Source organism: Phoca vitulina, unplaced genomic scaffold (assembly GCF_004348235.1).
Source record: "Phoca vitulina isolate PV1807 unplaced genomic scaffold, GSC_HSeal_1.0 scaffold22, whole genome shotgun sequence".
NCBI lineage: Eukaryota > Metazoa > Chordata > Mammalia > Carnivora > Phocidae > Phoca > Phoca vitulina.
The window spans coordinates 27,380,817-27,404,400 of NW_022589725.1; the positions used below are offsets into that span (position 1 = coordinate 27,380,817).

Consider the following 23,584-nt stretch of genomic DNA (forward strand, 5'->3'; position numbering starts at 1 on the left):
GATATGTCCCTGAAAGAGCTCCTATGTTCTGCCCCAGCTTGAGTGTGACAGAAGCCCAAGAGGTGTTTATTGGACCTAAAGCCAAGGGGACCTGGTTCCCATTCTCCTAAGTCCATGCCTTGAGGTCGTGCAAGGTCACATGCATTGCGGGGGGTGTTGGCCAGTAGGCACCAGAGAGCAACACCGAATTAGTTCATTTCCTTCCCTCCAATGACAGGGCTGATTTTCCTAGGCTTCAGGAGGCATAAAATTTTTCAGGATGCTAGGAAGCTTCACAGGACACTGGAGCAACTAGGTCTTTCCCATGTTCCCTAGTAGGGCTTGACAAGTTTTTGAGTACCTCCTTCGCTTTGACCACTGAAGGTGGAAAGGCGAATAAGAGAGACAAGGACTCTGCCTCATTGAGCTTATATTCCAGTGGGGTTCCTCATGGTAACCAAGGACATGGGACAGATGGCATTTCGGAGTGTGATGAGGGCAGCACAAGGACTCTGAAAGCCGAGCCAAAATGAGGAGTTTGGACTTTGGTCACAGTGTGGAGCAAGCCACTGGCATCTCTTAGCATGGACATGACATGATGTGGTTTATGTTTATAAAGATCACTGGCTTCCAGGTCCATCCACCATAGGGTGCCACCAGTTCAAAAGTAGAAACTGCATTTTCATCTCTCAGTAGATCCCAATATAAATCTTTTCTACTCAGATGTGATGTCTTCAATGAACTCCCTTGATTACCCCTGTAGGAAAAATGTTCTTTTAAGAAAATTTTAGAAAAATTCTATTCCAAGTGATTCTACGAGATCTTTCATCTCCTTTCTCAAGAGACTTATTCAGGGTTAGTAGGAACAGCTTGCATAGAATAGCATTTGTTTCACGAGCCATTTCTTAGGTCATTATTATAATTCTTTAGGCAAAAGATGATTTTAAAAATACCCTCAGAAATAGAAGCTGGAGCTCTTAAGTTTGAGAAGCTGATGAAGCCTGCATAGATTGTAACCTTGTGTCCCATAAAAATGCGGCTCATTCATACCCTGCTTTGTAGAGCAAAGGAAAGACAACTTGAAAGGAAAACTTCATGTTGCACAATTTTTTAAGTAGGTGAAAGCAAAAGTAATTCAAGTCTGAGGCTGAATGTAGTAGAATTTATGAAGTGTCACCTGCTGTGGCACACATAATGTCAAGTGAAATGAAAGAATGGGTGTGAAGGGATTAAATTGATAAGCACAGGATTTTCCTTCTCCCTTTTATATATGACGAATCCTAGAGGTCCTGCTAGGAAAATCAGTGCTAAGCTGAACAAAATAAAGTCAGGGGTAAGGCAGGACCATGGGGAGAGGTGTGATGCACAGAAGTTCTGTTGCGAGTCGGTGAGCTTCAAATTTAAAAGTTCCAGTTGTGTCCAGAATGATGGCACCTATGTGTTGAGAGATAATTGTAGCATCCAGACCACCAGCTTTTCTACATTCCCAAGGGAACTCCTTGGGCCCCATCCATACTCTGCAATACAGACATTAAATGGCAGACTGGGTGCTGTCACCTGAGAAAGAGGGCAGAACATCAGTCACCCCATGTCTATTGGGTGTGGCCATCAGGAGGCACTCTGAAACAAGCTTTCTTTCTTTTTTTTTTTTTAAATTTTATTTTATTATGTTATGTTAGTCACCATACAATACATCATTAGTTTTTGATGTAGTGATCCACAATTCATTGTTTTCATATAACACCCAGTGCTGAATGTAGTACATGCCCTCCTTAATACCCATCACCAGGCTAACCCATCCCCCCACCCCCCTCCCCTCTAAAACCCTCAGTTTGTTTCTCAGAGTCCATAGTCTCTCATGGTTCATCTCTCCCTCTGATACCCGCCCCCCTTCATTTTTCCCTTCCTTCTCCTAATATCCTCCATGCTATTCCTTATGTTCCACAAATAAGTGAAACCCTATGATAATTGATTTTCTCTGCTTAACTTATTTCACTTAGCATAATCTCCTCCAGTCCCATCCATGTTGATGTAAAAGTTGGGTATTCATCCTTTCTGATAGCTGAGTAATATTCCATTGTATATATGGACCACATCTTTATCCATTCATCTGTTGAAGGGCATCTCGACTCTTCCCACAGTTTGACTATTGCAGACATTGCTGCTAGGAACATTGGGGTGCATATGGCCCTTCTTTCCACTACATCTGTGTCTTTGGGGTAAATACCCAGGAGTGCAATTGCTGGGTCATAGGGTAGCTCTATTTTTAATTTTCTGAAGCACCTCCACACTGTTTTCCAAAGTGGCTGTACCAACTTGCATTCCCACCAACAGTGTAAGAGGGATCCCCTTTCTCCAAAACCTCGCCAACATTTGTTGTTTCTTGCCTTGTCTAACTGGTGTAAGGTGGTATCTCAATGTGGATTTGATTTGAATTTCCCTGATGGCTAATGATGATGAACATTTTTTTCATGTGTCTGTTAGCCATTTGTATGTCTTCTTTAGAGAAGTGTCTGTTCATGTCTTCTGCCCATTTTTTGACTTGATTATTTGATTTTTGGGTGTTGAGTTTGAGAAATTCTTTATAGATCTTGGATACCAGCCCTTTATCTGTAGTGTCATTTGCAAATATCTTCTCCCATTCTGTGGGTTGCCTCTTTGTTTTGTTGACTGTTTCCTTTGCTGTGCAGAAGCTTTTTATCTTGATGAAGTCCCAAAAGTTCATTTTTGCTTTTCTTTTTTTTTTTTTTTTTAAAGATTTTATTAATTTATTTGACAGAGAGAGACACAGCGAGAGAGGGAACACAAGCAGGGGGAGTGGGAGAGGGAGAAGCAGGCTTCCCATGGAGCAGGGAGCCCAGTGTGGGGCTCGATCCCAGGACTCTGGGATCATGACCTGAGCCGAAGGCAGACGCTTAACGACTGAGCCACCCAGGTGCCCCTCATTTTTGCTTTTCTTTCACTAACCTTTGGAGATGTATCTTGAGAGAAGTTGCTGTGGCCAGTGTCAAAGAGGTTACTGCCTATGTTCTTCTCTAGGATTTTGGTGGATTCCTGTCTCAGATTGAGGTCTTTCATCCATTTTGAGTTTATCTTTGTGTATGGTGTTAGAGAATGGTCGAGTTTCATTCTTCTGCATGTGGCTGTCCAATTTTCCCAGCACCATTTATTGAAGAGACTTTTTTTCCACTGCATATTTTTTCCTGCTTTGTCAAAGATTATTTGACCAGAGTTAAGGGTCCATATCTGGGCTGTCTATTCTGTTCCATTGGCCTATATGTCTGTTTTTGTGCCAGTACCATGCTGTCTTGGTGATCACTGCTTTGTAATATAGCTTGAAATGGGCAACATGATACCCCCAGCTTTGTTTTTCTTTTTCAACATTTCCTTGGCAATTCGGGGTCTTTTCTGATTCCATACAAATTTTAGGATTGTTTGTTCCAGCACTTTGAAAAATGTGATTGGAATTTTGATTGGGATGGCATTGAAGGTATAGATTGCTCTAGGCAGCATAGACATTTTAACAGTGTTTATTCTTCTGATCCATGAGCATGGAATGTTTTTCCATCTCTTTGTGTCTTCTTCAATTTCTTTCATGAGTGTTCTGAAGTTCCTAGAGTATAGATCCTTTACCTCTTTGGTTAGATTTATTCCGAGGTATCTTATGGTTTTTGGTGCTATTGTAAATGGAATCGTTTCTCTAATTTCTCTTTCTACAGTTGCATTGTTAGTGTATAAGAAAGCAACTGATTTCTGTGCATTGATTTTGTATCCTGCCACATTACTGAATTGCTGTATGAGTTCTAATAATTTGGGGGTGGAGTCTTTTGGGTTTTCCACATAAAGTATCATGTCATCTGCGAAAAGAGAGAGTTTGACTTCTTCTTTGCCTTTGTTTGAATGCCTTTTATTTCTTTTTGTTGTCTGATTGCTGTTACTAGGACTTCTAGTACTATGTTGAACAATAGTGGCGAGAGTGGGCATCCTTGACGTGTTCCTGATCTTAAGGGAAAGGTCTCAGCTTTTCCCCATTGAGGATGATATTCACTGTGGGTTTTTCATAGATGGATTTTATGAACATGAGGAATGTTCCTTCTATCCCTATACTCTGAAGAGTTTTAATCAGGAAAGGATGCTGTATTTTCTCAAATGCTTTTTCTGCATCAATTGAGAAGACCATATGGTTCTTCTCTCTCCTCTTATTAATGTGTTCTGTCACATTGATTGATTTGTGAATGTTGAACCACCCTTGCATCCTGGGGATAAATCCCACTTGGTCGTGGTGGATGATCCTTTTAATGTATTGTTGGATCCTATTAGCTAGGATTTTGTTGAGGATTTTGGAATCCATATTCATCAGGGATATCCATCTGAAATTCTTTTTGATGGGGTCTTTGCCTGGTTTGGGGAATAAGGTAATGCTGGCCTCGTAGAATAAGTCTGGAAGCTTTCCTTCTGTTTCTATTTTTTTGAAACAGCTTCAGGAGAATAGGTATTACTTCTTCTTTGAATGTTTGGTAGAATTCCCCAGGGAATCCATCAGGCCCTGGACTCTTGTTTTTTGGGAGGTTTTTGATCACTGCTTCAATCTCGTTACTGGTTATTGGCCTATTCGGGTTGTCAATTTCTTCCTGTTTCAGTCTTGGGAGTTTATAGGTTTCCAGGAAGGCATCCATTTCATCCAGGTTGCTCAGCTTATGGGCATATAGTTGTTGAAAATAATTTCTAATAATTGTTTCTATTTCTTTGGTGTTAGTCGTGATCTCTCCCCTTTCATTCATAATTTTATTAATTTGGGTCCTTTCTCTTTTGTTTTGGATAAGTCTGGCCAGTGGTTTATTGATCTTATTAATTCTTTCAAAGAACCAGCTTCTAGTTTTGTTGATCTGATCTACTGTGTTTCTGGTTTCTAATTCATTGATCTCTGCTCTAATCTTAATTTCTCTTCTAATGCATGGCTTAAGCATTATTTATTTCTTTTTCTCTAGTTCTTTAAGGTGTAGAGTTAGATGATGAGTTCGGGATTTTTCTATTTTTTTGAGTGAGGCTTGGATGGCTATGTATTTCCCCCTTAGGACCGCCTTTGGGGTATCCATAGGCTTTGGACTGATGTGTTTTCCTTCTCATTGATTTCCATGAATTGTTTAAGTTCTTCTTTAATTTCCTGGTTGACCCAAACATTCTTGAGCAGAGTATTCTTTAGCTTCCAACTGTTTTTTCTTGTGATTGAGTTCCAGTTTTAAAGCATTATGGTCTGAGAATATGCAGGGAATAATCTCAATCTTTTGGTATCAGTTGAGACCTGATTTGTGACCCAGTATGTGGTCTATTCTGGAGAAAGTTCCATGTGCACTCAAGAAGAATGAGTATTCTGTTGTTTTAGGGTGGAATGTTCTATATGTATCTATGATGTCCATCTGGTCCAGTGTGTCATTCAAAGCTCTTGTTTTTTTGTTGATTTTCTGCTTAGATGATCTGTCTATTGCTGAGAGTGAAGTATTGAGGTCTCCTACAGTTAACATTGTTATCAATATGACTCTTTATTTTGGTTAACAGCTGGCTTATGTAGATGGCTGCTCCCATGTTGGGGGCATATATATTTACAATTGTTAGATCTTCTTGTTGGATAGACCCTTTAAGAATGATATAGTGTCCTTCTGGTTCTCTAACTGCAGTCTTTAGTTTAAAATCTAATTTGTCTGATATAAGAATTGCTACCCCAGCTTTCTTCTGAGGTCCGTTGGCATGGAAGATGGATCTCCATCCCTTCACTTTCAGTCTGGATGTATCTTTAGGTTCAAAATGAGTCTCTTGTAGACAGCATATGGATGGGTCCTGCTTTTTATCCAATCTGCAACCCTGTGCTGTTTTATGGGAGCATTTAGGCCGTTCACATTGAGAGTGATTATTGAAAGATATGAATTTATTGTCATCATGTTGCCTGAGAAGACCTTGTTTTTATAGATTGTCCCTGTAAATTTCTGTTGTAGATCACTCTTGGGGTCTTTCTCCTTTTATAGAACCCCACCCCCCCTTAATATTTCTTGCAGGGCCAGCTTAGTGGTCACATATTCTTTCAATTTCTGCCGGTCTTGGAAGCTCTGTGTCTCTCCATCCATTCTAAATGACAGCCTTGCTGGATAAAGTGTTCTTGGCAGCATGTTCTTCTCATTTAGTACCCTGAATATGTCTTGCTAGGCCTTTCTGGCTTGCCAGGTCACTGTGGATAGGTCTGACATTATTCTGATGTTCCTCCCTCTGTATGTAAGGAATCTCTTCCTCCTAACTGCCCTTAGGATGGTTTCCTTGGTTCTAAGATTTGCGAGTTTTACTACTACATGCCAGGGTGTTGACCTGTTTCCCTTGATCTTGGAAGAGGTCCTCTCTGCCTCCAGGACACGAATCTTTGTTTCATTCCCCAGATTAGGGAAGTTCTCAGCTACGATTTGCTCAAATATATCTTCTAGTCCTCTCTCTCTCCACCCCCTCAGGGATTCCAATAATTCTGACATTGGAACATTTCATGGTGTCACTTATTTCTCTGATTCTATTTTCATGGATTCTGAGTTGTTTTTCCCTGGCCTCCTCTATTTCCTTTTTATCTATTATTTGGTCTTCGGGGTCACTAATTCGTTCTTCTGCCTCGCTTACCCTAGCTGTTAGATTATCCAGATTAGATTGGATCTCACTGATAGCATTTTTAAGTTCTGCCAATTCAGTTTTCATTTCTGCCCTTAGAGACTCTATGTTGCCATTAATTGATTTCTCCATTCTAGCTATTGTCTTCACAATTGCTAGCCTGAATTCCATCTCTGACTTCTTGGTTATATCTGAATCCATTTGTAAATCTATGGCATAAGTCATAGTCTCTGAGTCTTTCCTATTTTGGGGGTTCCTCCTCCTAGTCATTCTGTTGGGGGGTGGTTGAGGGAATGTATAGAGTCCAAATTATTGACCACAACCCAAGCAAGATGCACCTGTTTTCTAGGGACCTTAGGGTTGCTGGCCTCTTGTTTTCCCAGCCTGTCTTCTGGGGGAGGGGCCTGCCATGCTGTTACTCAGGCAATCCTGTTTGGGCAGAGTTACCCTGCCCCCTGTGGTGGGGGATGGGCTCAGTGAAAATCGGTTTTTGGGGGCTTTTGTTTTCTGGCGGCTTCCCTGGTGGCTTTCTGCATCTCTTCTGAGAGTCAGAGCAGAAGAGACCGTTTCCAACACTCTGCCTTAGAGCAGAGAGATTGCAGTCTGTTCTTCAGTGAGCTCTCCCGGCCACACTATCTCCGTTTCTGTCCATGCTGCTATGAACTGCTGTGTCCTGGGTTGTGCGCCCCTCCGCAGTGCTCCCAGTCCTTGCCTCCAGGTCGGCGCATGTCTCTGCCCTTTGTGCTTCTAAAACCCCCAGTTCACATGCATGACCCCACCACTCCAGGTTTCCGACCGGAGGGCTGCCCTAAAGTCCTTTCCCCGCTGCTACCGGTCTGTCAGTCTGTGCCCGGTCCCCAGTGCGGGAGGCTGTCGCTCACCGGCGGTGTAGGATCCCAATGGCTGGCTCCATCCCCCTTCCGTTTATCCTCTGATATCTGCCCGCGGAATCACAGCTCCCCGCAAACCAACCGCCTGTGATATTCTGTTTGTAGAGATCTAGATCTGTCTTCTTACCTCTCACGCTGATTTTGTGGGTGTTCAGAGTGGTCTGGGAGATATCCAGCTCAATTATGGGGACTGGTTGGAATAGGGTCCCCTACTCCTCCACCATCTTTTCCCCCATCCTGAAGCAAGCTTTCTTATCATAGGTGCTTCCAGTTTCATTTCCTTTCTTTGGAGTTTGAAACAGTGTTGCCCTAGGATGGGAGTCTCCAAAGGAGAGTGGTTATGGTAAATTCCATTCATTCTGTGAAGGTGGGAGGATGAACAATATACCAGGCATTCAGCTAGGGGATGAAAAGAAGTCAGGCAGACCCAGGCTTGGGTGCTGGCCCTGCCCCTTGTTTGAGTTCTCTGAGAGTCAATTTTTCTCTTCTATAAAATGGGAAAGATTGTATGCATCTTCAAGGGAGTTTGAGGGTTTAGGCAATTTTATGTGGAAGCCAGAGGTGGTGGGGTTCTTAGGGACAGCCTAGACTTCCACCCCATGCCACCCATAGCCACATGCAGTATCTTTGCTTCCTCTTCAAGCAGATGCTGGTCTAAACCACATTAGTGACTGATACTGAGTCTACTAAAACTTATGTACAGTCGGGCTGTATTTTGCACACCTCTTGGTAGTTTTTAATATAAATCCAAATTAATCATCCTTGACCAATGCCTCCCTCAATACACTAGTCACTGTCCATTTACAGACCAACTCATTTTCATAATTCTCCCTTGTTCTTTTCACTGGGTTGTTGTGAAGATTGAATAAGATAATACATAAAAATGCTAAGTAGAATGACTTGTACATAATAATCACTCAATATGGGTGCCTGGGTGGCTCAGTCGGTTAAATGTCTGCCTTCTGCTCAGGTCATGATCCTGGCATCCTGGGATTGAGCCTCTCCTTGCATCAGGCTCCCTGCTTAGTGGGGAATCTACTTCTTCCTCTCCCTCTGCCCTTCTCCCCCGCTCGTTCTCTCTCTCTCTCAAATAAATAAATAAAATCTTTTAAAAAATAATTGCTCAATAAATATTAACAGCAGCAGCAAAAACAACAATTTACTATTGTTTCAAGATTTCTGTCTACTGAGGCCAGGTTGGTTGGTTGGTTGGTTGATTGATTGATTGGTTGATTTTTAAGGATTTATTTATTTGACAGAGAGAGAACAAGCAGGAGGAGCAGCAGAGGGAGAAGCAGGCTCCCCACTGAGTAGGAAGCCCTACGTGAGGCTCAATCCCAGGATGCTGGGATCATGATCTGAGCAGAGGCAGATGCTTAACCTTCTGAGCCACCCAGGCACCCCTGGGGCCAGGTTTACATGTGGACATGAGCCTAGCTTGTATGTCCTCTACATTCCCCCAAAGTAAAATGCTATTGTGCTTTCATGCTGACAACCTCTAACTTATTTCCCTCACATCATTAAGTAATTTATAAAACATTTCTCTACTGTGCATGTGCCAGAGATTACAAATAGAAAAGTTGAAAGAATGGGTGCTATCAAGATAAGACATGACCCTCATTTTCTCAAGTTCATGAATATAGGTTGATTGTGGTCATACTTTGGCTTCCACCTAAAAGCAGATTCAGAGGCAAGGATTTACATTCACATAGTTAATTTGGGAGATAATTTCTGGGAAGGGAGTAGGGAAGACAGACAGATAAAGGAAGCCAGTAAGAGTGCATTATTGAGCAATTTGCCACTATGGACAACTGGTGGGTAATCCTGCTGGGCAACTCGAGAAAACTATATAAAGCATGCACTTCAGTGTTATCCCACCTGAGGGGTGAGTGAGCTGGGAATTTATCCACTATCTCTCTTTAATCATGGCTTGACGCAAGCTGGTGGTAGGCTAGATTTCCTGACACTTTGGACCTACCCCACATGTGGTATCACTGTGGACACCAGAGAGAGCCCTCAGTTAAAAGGCTACAAGTGTTAGCGGCTATAAGTCAAGCCTGTGTGCAAGGGTGGCATATATAATATGGTATTGTCAGCATCTGCTTTGGCTATTGAACTTGTTAATATGCCATATTATGTGTATATATACACATATATATACACAAAACCTGCCTTGTCCTTTTAAACACCAGCTAAGGCTCCACCATCTTACTGACAGGGATGCCTCACTGTTGCCTACCTGTGGTGCCCTTTGCTCTCCTAAGGAAAGCCAGTGACACCCTTTTTAGCATTCTGCTGCTGTGCTCACTGCAGTGACAGAGGCCAGTGTCACTCTTATTACTTCACCTGTTTTATCTTTTGTGAAACTCAGCCTTTAGCCAGAATTGTCTGAGTGGCTGCTCTAGCAATTGCTTAACGGTGAGCCTCCTTCAGCTCATTTCTCTCAAGTAATTTGATTTCATCGTCCTATCAGAATTGCTTTTATGGCTTGGAAGGAGGCCTAGGGGAAAGGGGTTGATAAAAGTCGTTTTGAGATGAAAAAATAAATTCATTGCCCTATACTTCCCCATGCCCACCCATACACCCCAAACCCCCATACCCCCACACCCCCGCACCCCAATGCACCTTCCATCTATATCCCCCTACCTCTCCTCCTGACCCAGGACAGGTGTGTGTGTGTGTGTGTGTGTGTGTGTGTGTGTGTGTGTGTTCAAGGGGGACTGGGGAGGAATGTTCTGAGAAAGACACAACTCATCTCACACTTCATTTCCTTTTACCTGAGTTTGTAAAGTATGCTGCTGCATGTCCCTTTGGTCCCCACACCAGAATTTGTGTGCTAAAATGGAAAATATTATGGTTATACTCTCTCAAGATTGAAGCAAAGTGTAATTTCACATTGATAGTCAACATTGACAATCCCGGTTCAATTGATGGTAACGTTTCAATAAACCCAGTGATATGTCCCTCTCATTTAGGACATTCAGAGATTTTTTATCAGTGCTGAAAAGCCCATGTTTAATACCTGCACAATATTTTACTTGAGTTTGTATGTAAATGGAAAAACAAAACAAAACAAAACAAAACACCAGCCTGCTTTCCTCATTGAAGACTTGATAGGAAGGGAGGGCTCAAAAGTGGGTGTGAATTTAATATGCAGAGTTCCAGGGATTTTTTTTGTTTTTTAACTATTGCTTCTAACTTCTGAATATCTATGGCAATTCAGTACCAATTTGGTGCTTATAGTCACTGAGTGCTGGTTAGTATGGCAACCACTTTGTAAATGTATATGTGGGGATTTGTGATTCCACAAATTTGCTAGTATTTTATCATACCTTTGGACCAAGTGCTTGGTGGGGCGAGATTAGGGGCTACATGCTTTGAAGTGAGAATCACTCCAGAAGAATTTGTGCAGCTAAAAATAAAACAGTTCAGTGCATAAACAGTGGTTTTTGCACTTGTGAGCTTTGCCTGGGCATTGATGTCTAGGTTGCTTTATTCTTACAACAGCTAGAAAGGCATCCATAGTTAAAGCAGAAGTGACTCCTGGTGACTGGGCTGGAAGGGGACGTTGGGGGCAATGCAAGAGAGACAGGCCCTGGCTAGACTGTAAATGGTAGAGAGGGTTAACATTTTAATGCACGGTGTAATTATACCTGCCGTTATGTTCATTTTGATTTTTTTTTTTTTTTTTGCAGTAAGAACTTTGAAATAATTGATTTACAGCATTACCATATGCCTTTCTGTGATAGGGTAATCTACAGCTACAAGCATTCCCTCATTTTAAGTTTAAAACAAAAGCTGATCCATTGCTTCTGCTTCCATAAAGGGTAGTTTTACTGGCAAAGTTGTATCTATCTTTATTTCAGTAGAATAGGCTAGGTTTTCAGTAGAAGATGTTTTATTTTATTTTTATTATTTTTTGATTCAATTATAATTAACATACAATGTTTTATTAGTTTCAGGTGTTCAATATAATGATTCAACAATTCTATACATTACTCAGCGCTCATCACGATAAGTGTACTCTTTATCCCCTTCACCTATTTTGCCCATCGCCCCTCCCACCTCCCCTCTGGTAAACACCAGTTTGTAGAACATGTTTTTTATAACAGGGAAATAAATTTAGTTTCTATGTTGGAACCTATGACAAAGTTGAGGATATTGGAGAAGTATCAACAACAGCAAAAGTAAAAAGAATGAAATCTAGAGAGGAACATTGTTTATGGCAACATCAAAACCAGATTTATTCTAATTGTGTTGAAAACTTTCCAGGTTTTTAACAGTTCTGACAAACAAATAAGTCAATGGCTGGGTAGAACCTTCAGTTAGTCTTTATGGCTGTATCTTTCTGCAATTGGACTAAAAGAGAAATATCTGCTTAATAGCCGAGTGAGAGAAAAATATCTATTGAGTTATTTGGTGTGCCATGGATAAAAACTATTGCAAATTCAACTTGCAGTTTCAGTTTTTACTTCTTTTGTTTAAATTTTTTAATGTTCTGTTGATATAATTTGTCCTTTCTTGACTGAAATACTCCCTGCTTGGTAGGGAGAAAGTAGGCAAGTCATAGATACCTGTGTTTCTAGCTCTAAAAGGTATTGATTAGCCTAAAGCTGTATTTAATAGCTTTAAATGTGGTAAGAAGATATATTTAGTAAGTATATTTAGCAAGTATCTTGATGTGTTAACTAAGTAGATAGATAAATACATTATATACTTCTGGTGGGAGTGTAAATTGGTATAACTGCTTTGGAAAACTGGCAGAATCTACCAGTTAAACATCTGCATAAGCTATGGACCAGTAGCCCCAGCTCCTGGGTGAATACTCCACAGAAACAGTACTTATGTCCACCAAATGGCAACTTGATTCCTAATAGCTCCAAACTGGAAAAACCCAACTGTCCATCAGCATGAGAACGGCTAAGTAGATTGTGGAATATTCATACAATAGAATACAACACCACAGAGAGGAAGAATGAGCTTCTGCTACATGTAACAACATGGATAAATCAGGCAGGCATCATGCTGAAAAATTTGGACAAAAAAGGGTGCACGTTCTTTGTCCATATATGTGAAGTATAAAAACAGACAAAACTAACCTGTGACAATAGAAGAGAGAATAGCAGTTTCTTCACAGCGTATATATTGATTTGGGACAAGGCAGCTTTCTGAGGTGCTAGAAATGTTTTATATCTTGATTTAGATAAGGGTTATATGTATGTACGTATGTCTGTATATGTGTGTGTGTGTGTGCGTGCGTATGTAAAAATTTTGCAAAAAATTTCAATACAAAAGTAAATAAAAAGAAAAAATCACGTATACATTTGGTAAATGAACTTCAACATTCACAACAAAAGTTCATCTTAATAATCCTTCCTAATGAATAAGGAACTAAGCTGTGGAATGCCAGCAGAAAGCACAGATTCTATGCACACCTGGGCACACACATATACAATTCCCTGCACGCCTGGCCCTAAATTATTAATGGCTTATTCAGCCTCATTGACCCTCATACTTGGAAGAGATTTTCTATGTCATTTAATTCAATGATTCATCTAAAGCTTGTCTGCAGCCTTCCCTCTGGGTGGCCATCCTGCTTTTGTTAACAAAAGTCCTCCGATGACGAGAATACTGTTGTGACCTCCCGAGGCTGACTTACTGTCATCAGGAGCCCAACCCTGCGCAGAAAATCTATCCTGTCTATTCATTGGTTTTACTTGTAACCATGAGGGTCTTGCAGTTAAGTGGACAAAGGATTGTGCTGTTGCTGTGTCCCCTGAACACCATACTTTATCTTGGATATATATGCCCACTGAAAGCAGGCTTATTTTCGGGGATATTTGTCTTATTTCCTTTCCTCTTTAATTAGTAACAGCATACCATTTCACCAGGAACTGTGTTCTCTCATAAGCATCTTCTCAGTAGTTTCCCCTCAGGGATGAAATGGGATAATGTGGATATATCATTTTGCTTGGATGTCTCAGGATCCTTTTGCCGTCCCACACTCTAGAGCTAAACACCCCTGTTCTCCCAGTGCTCAGCCTTTCCTGCTGTCAATATAATGATTCATACATCCACAGTCCATTCACTCATTCAACACACATTTGTTGATCAGCTTCTATGTGCCAGCAATGTTTTAGGGATACAGTGATAAGCAAATAAGAGACTTGTGGCATCTGCCTCCTTAGTCTTTCACTCTACTAGAAGTATTAATCGAATATGTACATGAATAAGTGTAAAATGTAAAAATGAAGCTCTGATGAGTACTGCCAGGGAAAGGTACATGATGTTATGAAAGCATCAAATAGGGAATCGTCATTGTCAGAGAAGCCTTCTCTCGAGAAGCGATGACTGAGCAAAGGACAAATGAAAGTTAAAATAGGCTAGGAAAAGAGGGGAGAAATGTCATTTCAGGAAGAGGATAGAGCATGAGCAAGGCCTTAGGGCAGGAAGCAAAAGGAAACATGCCACATTCAAAGAACAGAAGGAAGCTCAGTGTAGCTGGAGTTGAAAAAGCAAAGAACGATACAGTGTAAGAAGAGCCTAGAGAGAGGGGTGCCTGGGTGGCTCAGTAGTTAAGTGTCTGCCTTCAGCTCAGGTCATGGTCCCAGAGTCCTGGGATGGAGCCCCACATCGGGCTCCCTGCTCTGCGGGAAGCCTGCTTCTCCCTCTCCCACTCCCCCTGCTTGTGTTTCCTCTCTCACTGTCTCTCTCTCTGTCAAATAAATAAATAAAATCTTAAAAAAAAAAAAAATAGAAGCAGAGCCTAGAGAGGTAGGAGTCATACCATTCAGGGGTGGGGGGGAAATGTTAGCATTAATTTGGACTTCAAATGCTTATAAAGGACATACTTTGGAAAGTAGCAGATCAAACTAAAGAGAGAACAGGTTTTTGAGACAGCACTGCTTAAATTAGTAATTTGGGCATGGAAATGTTACATCAAGGTGAATGGTGGGATCTAGGGAGGCAGTGGCTTGAAGGTGGTTGTCAAAAATGACCAGGTCAGGGAGGGGCTAGCAAGATAGCAGAGGAGTAGGAGACCTAAATTTCGTCTGGTCCCAGGAATTCAGCTGGATAGGGATCAAACCATTCTGAACACCTACAAACTCAACAGGAGATTGAAGAAAAGAATAGCAACAACTCTCTGAACAGAAAAGCGACCACTTTCTGGAAGGTAGGACGTGCGGAGAAGTGAATTTGAGGTGATATTTGGGAGGATAGACGGCGGGGAAGGGGGCCTCCGTCGGCCACTTCTGGCAAGTGATAGAGCAGCGGAGCACAAAATCGGAACTTTTAGAATTCTGCTCTGCTGAGGGACATCGCTCCAGTGGCTAAGCAGGGGGTGGAACCCTCTCTGGGACAGTGTGGTCTCAGGACCCCTGGGGTCACAGAAAGTCCGGGGGTGCCTGAGTGTGGCAGAGCTCCCAGGTATCGGAACAGGGAAGCTGGCTACAGAGATGGAGCCGAGGAGTGGACTCTCAGCCATGGGAACCATGGCAACAGGCCCCTCCCCCAGAAGATCAGGAGGTACAGCCAGCCAAGACCAAGTTTACCAATCAATGAGAACAGCAGAACTCCAGAGCTAGGGGAATACTGCACATAGAATGCATGGATTTTTTTCCCATGATTATTTAGTCTTTCAAAGTTAATTTTTAAAATTTTCTTTATTTTTTCTTTTCCTATTTCTTTTTTTTTTTTGAATTTTTCTTCTTTCCTTTTTTAACCAACATCTTATCAAATCCTTTTTTAAAATCTTTTTTTAATTGTCATTTTTACAGTCATATTCTGTCCCTTCATTGTACTTAACCTTATTTTTTGTATATATATGTTTTTCTTTCTTTAAAATTTTGGGATGCAGTTTCTTCTAATAGACCAAAATATACCCCAAATCTAGTATATGGCTTTGTTCTATTCACTCGCCTGATCACTTTCTCTCCTTTCTTTAAAAATTTTTCTTCTTTCTTTTTTCAGTCAACTTCTTATCAATTCCTTTCTAAAAATCTTTTTTAATTTTAATTTTTACAGTCATATTCCATCCTTTCATTGTATTTACCCTTATTTTTGTATATTTATAGGTTTTTCTTTCTTTGAAATTTTGGGAGGCAGTTTCTTCTAACAGACCAGAATACACCCAAAATCTAGTGTGTGGCTCTGTTCTATTCACCAGGCTGATCATATTCTTTTTTTTTTTCCCCCCAGTTTTGGGTCTCTTCTGATTTGTTTAGTGTGTATTTTTCTGGGGTGGTTGTTACCCTTTTAACATTTTGTTCTCTCATTCATTTGTTCTTTTCTGGACAAAATGACAAAACGGAAAAACTCACCCCAAAAAACAAACAAGAGGCAGTACTGACTGCCAGGAACCTAATCAACATGGACATTAGTAAGATGTCAGAAGTAGAGTTCAGAATGATGATTATAAAGATACTAGCTGAGCTTTAAAAAAGCATAGATGATACTAGAGAATCCCTTTCTGGAAATCCCTTATTTCTGTTAGAAATAAAATCTAACCAAGTTGAAATCAAAAAGGCTGTTAATGAGGTACAATCAAAAATGGAGGCTCTAACTGCTGGGATAAATGAGGCAGAAGAGAGAATTAGTGATACAGAAGACCAAATGAAAGCTTCCAGGACAAATAAAAACTAAAAGAATGTGTGATCACCAAACCAGCCCTACAAGAAATATTGAAAGGGGTCCTCTAAGCAAAGAGAGAGCCTAAAAGTAACATAGACCAGAATGGAGCAGAGACAATATACATTAACAGTCACCTTATAGGCAATACAGTGGTACTAAATTCATATCTTTCAATAGTTACCATGAGTGTAAATGAGCTAAATGCCCCAATCAAAAGACACAGGGTATCAGGTTGGATAAAAAAACAAGACCCATCAATATGCTGTCTGCAAGAGACTCATTTTAGACCCAAAAACACCCCCAGATTGAAAGTGAGGGGGTGGAAAACCATTTACCATGCTAATGGACATCAAAAGAAAGCTGGGGTGGCAATCCTTATATCAGACAAATTAGATTTTAAACAAAAGACTATAATAAGAAATGAGGAAGGACACTGTAGTATACTTAAAGTGTCTATCCAACAAGAAGATCTAACAATTGTAAATATTTATGCCCCTAACATGGAAGCAGCCAATTATATAAGTCAATTAATTAATAAAAGAAAGAACAAGAACCATATGATACTCTCAATAGATGCAGCATCCTTTCCTGATTAAAACTCTTCGCAGTGTAGGGATAGAGGGTACATACCTCAATATCATAAAAGCCATCTATGAAAAACCCACAGCAAATATTCTCAATGAGGAAAAACTGAGAGCTTTTCCTCTAAGGTCAGGAACATGGCAGGGATGTCCACTGTCACAACTGCTATTCAACATAGTACTGGAAGTCCTAGCCTCAGCAATCAGACAACAAAAAGAAATAAAAGGCATCTGAATCAGCAAAGAAGTCAAACTCTCACTCTTTGCAGATGACAGATACTTTATGTGGAAAAACCAAAAGACTCCACCCCAAAACTGCTAGAACTCATATAGGAATTCAGTAAAGTGGCAGGATATAAAATCAATGCACAGAAATCAGTTGCATTTCTACACCAGCAACAAGACAGAAGAAAGAGAGATTAAGGAGTTGATCCCATTTACAATTGCACCCAAAACTATAAGAAACTTATGAATAAATCTAACCAAAGAGGTAAAGAATCTGTATTCAGAAAATTATAGAATACTCATGAAAGAAATTGGGGAAGACACAAAGAAATGGAAAAACGTTCCATGCTCATGGATTGGAAGAACAAATATTGTGAAAATGTCTATGCTACCTAGAGCAATCTACACATTTAATGCAATCCCTATCAAAATACCATCAACTTTTTTCACAGAAATGGAACAAATAACCCTAAAATTTGTATGGAACCAGAAAAGACCCTGGATAGCCAGAGGAAGCTTGAAAAAGAAAAGCAAAGCTGGTGGCATCACAATTCCGGACTTCAAGCTCTATTACAAAGCCATGATCATCAAGAGAGTATGGTACTAGCACAAAAACAGACACATAAATCAATGAAACAGAGCAGAGAGCCCAGAAATGGACCCTCAACTCTATGGTCAACTCATCTTTGACAAAGCAGGAAAGAATGTCCAATGGAAAAAGGACAGTCTCTTCAACAAATGGTGTTGGGAAAATTGGACACCACATGCAGAAGAATGAAACGGGACCATTTCCTTACACCACACACAAAAATAGACTTAAAATGGATGAAAGACCTAAATGTGAGACAGGAATCCATCAAAATCCTTGAGGAGAACACAGGCAGCAACCTCTTCGACCTCAGGACAGCAACTTCTTCCTAGACATATTGCCCAAGGGAGGGGAAGCAAGGGCAAAAATGAACTATTGGGGCTTCATCAAGATAAAAAGCTTTTGCACGGCAAAGGAAACAGTCAACAAAACCAAAAGACAACTGACAGAATGGGAGAAGGTATTTGCAAATGACATATCAGATAAAGGGCTAGTATCCAAAATCTATAAAGAACTTATCAAACTCAACACCCAAAGAACAAATAATCCAACCAAGAAATGGGCAGAAGACATGAACAGACATTTCTGCAAAGGAGACATCCAAATGGCCAACAGACACATGAAAAAGTGCTCGACATCATTCAGCATCAGGGAAATACAAATCAAAACCACAATGAGATACCACCTCACACCAGTCAGAATGGCTAAAATTAGCAAGTCAGGAAACGACAGATGTTGGCGAGGATGCAGAGAAAGGGGAACCCTGTTACACTGTTGGTGGGAATGCAAGCTGGTGCAGCCACTCTGGAAAACAGTATGGAGGTTCCTCCAAAAGTTGAAAATAGAGCTACCCTATGACCCAGCAATTGCACTACTGGGTATTTACCCCAAAGATACAAATGTAGTGATCCAAAGGGGCATGTGCACCCCAACGTTTATAGGAGCCATGTCCACAATAGCCAAACTATGGAAAGAGCCAAGATGTCCATCAACAGATAAATGGATAAAGAAGTTGTGGTATATATATATATATATATATATATATATATATATATATACACAATGGAATATTATGCAGCCATCAAAAAAATGAAATCTTGCCATTTGCAACAACATGGATGGAACTAGAGGGTATTATGCTAAGCGAAATAAGTCAATCAGAGAAAGACAATTATCGTATGATCTCACTGATATGTGGAGTTTGGGAAACAAGGCAGAGGATCACAGAGGAAGAGAGGAAAAAATGGAACAAGATGAAACCAGAGAGGGAGACAAACCATAAGAGACTCTTAATCTCAGGAAACAAACTGAGGGTTGCTGGAGTGGAGGGGGGTGGGAGGGATGGGGTGGCTGGGTGATGGACATTGGGGGAGGGTATGTGCTATGGTGAGCACTGTGAATTGTGTAAGACTGATGAATCACAGACCTGTACCCCTGAAACAAATAATACATTATGTGTTAATAATAAAAAAAAAAAAATGACAAGGTCGAGGAACTGGCAGGCCACGTGTTGGGTGGATCATCTTATTGGACACTGAAATCACTTGTCATTATGGCAAGGCTTGTTGTGGAAATGAAAACCATAACTCAGTGCCAGAGGTTTTGATAAATGTGGGAAAGTGACCTGGAGGTCACAAATAATTGACAACTGACTGTAATTGCCATGGTTCTATAAGAACTTGTATAATTTCTCTGTGGGGAATTATATCTTCTAAAGGTTAATGCTGATGGCCATCACAAATGGGCATGATTACAGTATTTATTAGCTTTATATAGCCCTATAATCTTATGATTTAAGTACATCTTAAACATATCAAGAAGTTGGAGAAGAATTCCATGGGAGGAGGATAAAAAGGGAAAGCTAAGATACAAGTCTAAGGAAGGCCCCTTGTGGTGTCTCATGCCAGGCTAAGGTGCTCACGTTTCCTCTGTAGGAACTGGAGCATCAGCAAAGCTGCTGTTGTTTTGTATAAAGTTGTGGTAACTATACCTTAGGAAAGGTCACTTGGAAGTGGTGTGATGGACAGATTGGAGAAAGGGAGAAGACCAAAGGAGCACAATTATGAGTCAACTACAGTTGTCAGGGTGAGGGCTGAGTGGGCTTTGAATGAGATCAGTGGGCAAAGAAGGGAAGGGAAGGAACAATATTTCAGGGGACTCAGTTACCAGCCAGGAAAGCAATCAAATACTTAAGTGACTAGGAGAGCGATAAAGCCATAGGCAGAAGCCAGAAAATTGGGAAGAAGTTCATTTTGTGGAAGAATACACATTACATTTCTAGTTCTGGAGTGCATCAAGGGGAGGTATCCAGGTGATGACAAATGTAGATGTTAAACTCCAGGAAAAGGTGGACTGGAAAAGCCCCCTGCTGTTAACCCCTAACCACAAATGCCCATCCTGGCCTCCTTTTTCTTTGCAGTCCATAGGAAATTCTCCCTTCACTTCCTCTTCTTCCACTAATTCCACTAATTCCTAGTTGCTCACAGCTTACTTCTGAAGACAGTGTCTCCTCAACTCCTGTTTTGTTGTTCTCTCCAAAACATTCTATGGTTTCCTAAAAGGCCTCCTCTTTCTTGCTTAGTTGCCCTCATCTGTGTCCCCACAGCCCCGATGCACTTGTCATACTTGCCTCTTTTAGATTTCCTCCCTCTGACTTTGGGCTTTAGAGGACAGGGACTCATTAAACATGTCTAGGTATCTTTTCTTTTCTGGTTCAGTAATAATTTGCTTAATGAATTAGCTAATTAACAGCTTTATTTTAGGGGTTTTAAATTTTGAAGCCTTCATTTAAGGAAAAAATAAATGGGATGAAATAGTACAAAACAAATCCATAATCCCAAATGTCACAGATGAATTTACAAGGTTTGGGAAGTTGTGCACATTTTCCCTGTGGTCAAGTGCAGCTTGGCCCTGCTTTATTTTGTCCCCTTTCCTAATGCATTCTCTTATGAAGTATGTAGAAACCTAATCAAAAAAGCAACATTTATTCTTGGAAGTGGGGACAAACATCTCCTCTCTCTTGCTCCTCCTCTCTCACACATTTTCTCTGAAAGTCTAATGAGATTTAAACCTTTTGTATGAACTATTGGAATATGTATTTGCCTTCCAATAAAACTGGGCCTTTAAAATCCCAGATGTCCTCATTTCAGTAATACCTCTCTCTGCATCTGTACAACACAATGTCGCAGGACCCCCTGATTAGAAGGCATGTCAGTGGATGATGCTGCACCTGGCTCACACAGAGTATACAGGAAGAAGAAGGCTGAGTTTGGAGTTTGGGAATGGCATACATTTAATGGATGCTCTTAGAAAAGGGAGCCAGGGGAGGTCAAATAGGTAGGAGGAAACATAGAAGAAGGCAATGTTGAAAATTCCAGGAGGAGAATTTGCAAATCTGTAGGGACAAAAAGTAGATTCATAGTTGTCAGGCGCTGGGGTAGAGGGAGACTGGGGAGTGACTGTTAATGGGTGCAGAGTCTTTGGGGAGATGATGAAAATACTCTGTAGTTAGTGGTATTGGTTGCACAACTTTGTGGACATATCAAAAACCACTGCATTGTATACTTTAAAATAGTAAAAAAATAATTAAAAAAGAAAATCCAGGATAATGAAACATGGAAAATTAGTCAAACACATCTAATACAGAAAAGATGAAGACTGATTGAAAGAGTGATTACCTATATGGAATTTGGTGATTAGGAAGCCAGTGGTGAACTTAGAGTAGTTTCAAAGGAATAGTCACTCCCATCTCTTCTTCTTTCTGCCCCATAAATACATAATTTGTAAGGTTATTCCTTCATATACATTCATCTTTGTTGGCAGAATGTCTGATGATTTTGCAAGTTTAGGAATATGTTTGGTTTACATAAGCTAAGGGGTTATTCTGGATGAGTTTTGGGAATTATGATTATGTGTACCTCTGCTCACTAGGACGTAGTATAAATGTCATTCTTCCTGTCCTTCAAAAATTAAATCTGTAGTGCAAAACCAGGTCAGTTCATGTAGTCTAATCTCAAACATAATTTCCAATGGCCCTAAATGGAGCAGGCATTACCTTCTTTGAATTCTGATAATACCTATTAGTTGTATGGCTATTCTACAAGTTGCTTGCCCTGTCTTGTGTCAATTCATTGATGGAGTACTCCTGGCCTATGACCCTGGGTCAACGCATGTATTCTGAGGCCATATTTAACTTGGTTTGTAAATTGAGGGTAATAAACCTTAATCTGAATACCATTTATGAGAATATTATATGAAAGTGCTTTGAAAACTATTAAGCAAATGTAAATACATTTTTAATTGATTCTGTTGTAGAATTGAAGAGACAGTTAAATCCTTCATTGCTTGTTGGCACTAGACTGATATACGACTGGCCCCCTTAATGCCTTGTATGTATGATCATAGGCTTCACATCCTTGTATACCTTACTAAGGCCGGCCTTGCTCAGTAGTAATTGGTTGAATTGAATACTGTTTAAATGAGAAAAAATTAGTGTCATACCATGATTGAATTCTCTCTTGCCTTCATCTTTCTTTGTTAATTTGTTTTATTCTGCTCTTCACGTAGGTTTCCCAAATGAGCCTGCTTCTGTCATTGCCCTCAGCACCATTAAGGAATGGCTGGCCAAGAATCATCACGAGGTAGGAGGAACAACATAATTAGCAAACATTTAAGATGGCATCATTTGATCTGCAATTTCAAAAAAAACCAAAATATATCCATAAATATCAAGTAAACATAATCATTGAGCTGAAGCTTGCTGACCATTCTTCATTGGGGTTATACGGGTGATTGAATATTTTCCTGTAATGAATTGACTGAAGGGATTATGTTGATTGGTTTTGGTGGTGAAGGTAGGCAGAGTGATAAGATTCACTTAGCCATGATCTCATTTTTACATCTTTGGATAGTATGAGTTTTGTGTGTAAAAGAGAGAATAGGATGGATTTCATTAAGATTAAGGGATTGTCCTATGCTATTTTCCTTAAAGCGTTATCTTTGTTGACATGGTGTACGGTAATTTTTTGGTGTCCTGAGGTCTCTTTATTTATAATTAATCATTTCCATAAAGTAACTTCTGAGTGTGAGATTAGAGTAGGCCTGGATAATTGATAGCTAAATCCTCATGATCAGGATTTTTTATGAAACTAAATGCTTCTCTCAGACTTTTCACCATGCCTCCTATTCTGCTTATTTAATAAAATCTTTAGGATATGTTTAGTGATGAACAGGAGAATTACTCAAGCTAACAAAGCAACACAATAAGACACTGTGGAGGTTAGATTTCAGAGTTTTGGCAACTAACCTATTGTAACAACAAATAGGTTTCATACAATGCACAGCCTTGTGTATTTTTCTTCCGATTTTGTTATTCCCCTCAGATATTCATGTGAGTGCTATAAAGAATATTGGTCCATTTATGATATACCATGAATTTAGCTTTCTTCTTGGGTAGGACAATGAATATTAGGCAATGTTTGGTTATGGAAACAGACTATGGGAGTTTGCTATAATATGGGAGTAGCTCTTGGTGCCTTCGTGTGTTTAAAGAAATAGCAGTGTCGTTTTCTGCTAATTGTTATAATTTCAACATTTCTTAAGTAGATACAGAAATTATTAATCTCCAGTAGGAGTAAAGACCACATGGCCAAACACATCCATTTCAGTGCTTGTTCTTTCTCCTCCTCTTACTATGAAAGATATATAACTTCAATTTAGAGGATGACCGCAATAACCTCAAAAAAAAAACAAAAAAAAAACAGAATTTAAAAAAAAAAATAGTTAAAATAGCCAGTTTACAAAACATGTCTTTGACACATATTATTTTCACAACAATCTCATGAAATGTCTAGGTATCGTTATCCTTATTCTCATCTAGAATCAAAAGGTTAAATGACATCCTCAGGACTTCAGAGTCACAGAGCCAAGAGTCTGACTCTGTCCTCCGACTCCAAAAGCCATTCATCTTTGGAGGGATCCTGAGGCCAGGGAGAGAAGTTTTAGTCCCTTTGACCATGGTATTTTTAGTGTATCTCTTGGTTACAGTAAAA

The 23,584-nt window shown here is 40.2% G+C and overlaps 1 protein-coding gene across 1 annotated transcript in view; it reads left to right on the plus strand.

The window, feature by feature from the left end:
* Positions 1-23,584, plus strand: part of MACROD2 (mono-ADP ribosylhydrolase 2) — a 1,298,181-nt gene that overhangs the window by 760,152 nt on the left and 514,445 nt on the right. The window contains exon 4 of the mRNA XM_032419411.1: positions 22,101-22,174. Within this exon, the coding sequence (XP_032275302.1) occupies positions 22,101-22,174 (74 nt within the window). The remainder of the gene's footprint in view (positions 1-22,100; positions 22,175-23,584) is intronic.